This window comes from Lithobates pipiens, unplaced genomic scaffold (genome assembly GCF_037356315.1).
Source record: "Lithobates pipiens isolate NorthernLeopardFrog02 unplaced genomic scaffold, aLitPip1_a1.2 Scaffold_3, whole genome shotgun sequence".
NCBI classification, from domain to species: domain Eukaryota; kingdom Metazoa; phylum Chordata; class Amphibia; order Anura; family Ranidae; genus Lithobates; species Lithobates pipiens.
Genome location: NW_027507790.1, coordinates 282,555,563 through 282,558,868, shown reverse-complemented (window position 1 = coordinate 282,558,868; position 3,306 = coordinate 282,555,563). Strand labels below are relative to the sequence as shown.

General features: G+C 44.2%; 1 protein-coding gene across 1 annotated transcript; it reads right to left on the bottom strand.

Moving 5' to 3' along the window:
• Nucleotides 1-1,067: 1,067 nt before the first annotated feature.
• On the bottom strand, nt 1,068-2,554 carry LOC143940051 (glycosyltransferase family 92 protein F13G3.3-like). The gene has a single exon (XM_077461098.1). It carries the CDS (start codon nt 2,319-2,321, stop codon nt 1,077-1,079), a length of 1,245 nt encoding a protein of 414 aa, XP_077317224.1. The 5' UTR covers nt 2,322-2,554; the 3' UTR covers nt 1,068-1,076.
• Between the last annotated feature and the right edge of the window lie 752 nt (nt 2,555-3,306).

Sequence of the window (3,306 nt, the reverse complement as noted above, 5' to 3'; positions counted from 1 at the left end):
CCTCCTTCCTCCTGCTGGTGACCCCTCTAGTGATATAAAGATCTATAAAGAGGAATCGGGACCTCCTTCCTCCTGCTGGTGACCCCTCTAGTGATATAAAGATCTATATAGAGGAATCAGGACCTCCTTCCTCCTGCTGGTGACCCCTCTAGTGATATAAAGATCTATATAGAGGAATCAGGACCTCCTTCCTCCTGCTGGTGACCCCTCTAGTGATATAAAGATCTATATAGAGGAATCAGGACCTCCTTCCTCATCCTGGTGACCCCTCTAGTGATATAAAGATCTATATAGAGGAATCAGGACCTCCTTCCTCCTGCTGGTGACCCCTCTTATATACTCAGGATTTGACAGGCTTACAGGTTCTAGTGTAAAATCCTGAACGCATGACATTGTGCATTCAGGGCCCCTCACCCACACCTGCCAGATTAGGACCAGCAGCAGTCTGTACAGCTGTGCATCACAAAAGTGAAACATAGGCTGCCTGCAATTATTATGTTTTTTTTTTGTTTTTTTTTACCATTTCTAATTTTTTGAAGGTTTTTTTTAATCAATTTTATTGAATTTTTTTTTTTTTTTTAATAGTCCTGTTTGGGGGGACTTTGGTGAAATATCGGGGTTTATCCCCAATTCTCTTCTGGGCACTGAATGAATGAAAAGGGAAGCACCGATCCAGCTTGGAGTAATTTCATCTACATGATATTTACAAGTGTGTTTTTTTTTTTTTGTTTAATTTTTATTTTATTGATCTATGCATTTCTACCTTATGCCAAATATCAATTCATATTGTTGTTTTATTTTCAAATTCTGTATTTCATGATTACAATGATATTCAGATTGATGTTTTACTATGTGTATGTAACATGCAATCTTTGTTTTATCAATAATAATCAATAAAAACATTGAAACACAAAAAATAAAAAAAAGGAAGCACTGATGTAATAAACCTTCACATTGTTCACATTCACCGGCACAGAAAGGTCTTTTGAGAAATATTTTTAATAAGAAAAATTGATAAATTTTGAGTTTTTGGAGTCGTGTGCACAGCGGTCTACATTACAGGATATATAGGGGGTTCAGGGTGGGGGAGGGAAAAGTCTGTGGATCACCTTGTCTACATTGGGCACTAAGGACACATTGTATCTCATTATTCTATCGTCTGCGATGAGGTCGCTCACGTTTTTCAAGTGTTTACAGTGGAAGAGCATGGTTGTATCTTGTCCTAAAATCATGGCGTTTCTTCTGTATTTCAGGGTATGGTGAATGGAGGTCTGAAATACGTCTCGGGGATTCACAATCATTTTGGGGGCAGTAAAGTTTTTGTTGGGGCGTCGAAGAAGGTGAGTGAGAATATTGACCCCGGGAACGTGGGACCACATGTCCAACCCAGAATTGCGGATTGCGGTGGGGAAGACGTGACTCCCAAAGCGGAAGACGCTTGTATTTGGGTGTGTCTTCTGAAGGCTCTCCATCATTGATGACCAGTCCCGGTCCTTGACTGGAAGAAGAATTTCATCGATGTCAAGGAGGAGAACAAACTTACTTTTGTACATGTTCCTGTATAGACAATCGTTTAGGGCTGCAGTTTGTCCAAAATACCCAATCTCAGTAGGGAGTCCTTTGTAATGCATCCAATTTTTTGATGTCTGAAGATGGCGGTCTATTGGCCATGGCACCATATCTAGAATTCCTTCATCAACGTAATGGCGTAACACCTTGTTTACATCCTGGGAACAGTTGGTATTATAGACAGTGATTCTGGAGGACCCCAGAATCTTGTACATCTCAATACTCTGGATCACCTGGAGGACATTGTTGTAGTTTCCATACAAAGTAGAAAGACAGACGGTGAAATTGGAGGAGATTGGCGGTGGTGGACGGTTCCGGACTTCAAACAGGAGGTCCTGACTTGTATTTGTGGAATTAGTTGAGGAAAAAGACATATAAGTGTAATTACAGCCAGAAGGTTCCGCACATAGAAGATCTGCTGTTCCATATGGGAACCCGAATCTGTCACTGTGCAGATCTATCTCTGCCCTGATGTAGACCTTCTCACTGGAGGAACAATGGAAGATACAGTAGAGTTCCTCCACAGATACATGGAGGATGGCGATGACCCGGACGGATTGGCCAAGTCTAGGCTCATAATACGGAGCGATGATGAATGTTCGATTATCCAGAGCTGTAATGGTGTCTGTGGCAACGTGACGTACCTGAGATCTCATCTTCTGTCTGATTTCTACATTGTAGGTGTAAAAAATGACAGCAAGGCTCATGAATACGGACAGTGTGCAGAGCGTGTGTCTAGAAGATGTCCACATTCCGGTCCTATCAGGTGATCACAGCTGCAAGAAGAGAGAATAAAATAAGTTTAGTGAGATTTGAAATCTGCAACTCTAATGCAAAAGTTGGTGAATGGCTCAAATGTACCAGTGCAGCTTACACCAGTGGCGGAACTACCAGGGTCCCAAAGGCCGCACTTGTGTCCAGGCCCTGGTGTTACGCCACTGTCTTGCTGGCCACAGGGCTCTGAGCTGAGAGCTTCTCTCTCATACAGCCCAGAGCCTGCACTGACAGTTCCCCCTCCCTCCTCCCTCACATGGATGGGAGAGTAGAGAGAAGATCTGCTCCTTCTCCCCCCGCCCCTCTCCTCCCTTGTGTGTACCACGGGAAGTAAGAAGCTCAGCTGCTGGTGCACACAGGAGGGGAGGAGCGGGAAGAGAAGGAGCAGATCTTCTCTCCTATCCATGCGAGGGAGGGGGAACTGTCAGTGCAGGCTCTGGGCTGTATGAGAGAGATGTTCACAGCTCAGAGTCCTGCTGAGGTGACACTGATAGACACTGATATGCGGCACTGATAGGCAGAACTGATGGGCATTTCTGGGATTGCACTGATGATCAGTGTAAATAATGTACTGACAGTCTTGCCAATTAACAGCTCTCCTTTCCTCACACAGAGGAAAGGACTGCCGGTAGTTGGCAAGTCAGTTTACAAGAGCTCAGCTGATCACATGGTAAAGGGCTGCTGTGATTGGCCCTTTACCCTGAACAACTATGTCCCTGATGGTTCTAGTTGCACCTCTGGCTTATACTTTAATGTCCTCACCACAGTCACATAAGAATAAAAATACATTTAAATATCTTTGGCATATACCGCAGTGCTGTACAGAGATCACTGAGCCAGTCACACCAGTCTCTGTACCAGAGGAGCTTACACTCTAATGTCCCCTCCCCCACAGTCACATCAGTCTCTGTACAGAGGAGCTTACACTCTAATGTCCCCTCCCCCACAGTCACATCAGTCTCT

Bases quoted from the DNA above. Each gene is read 5' to 3' on its own strand.
- LOC143940051 (XM_077461098.1), bottom strand. From the start codon at position 2,321: ATGTGGACATCTTCTAGACACACGCTCTGCACACTGTCCGTATTCATG.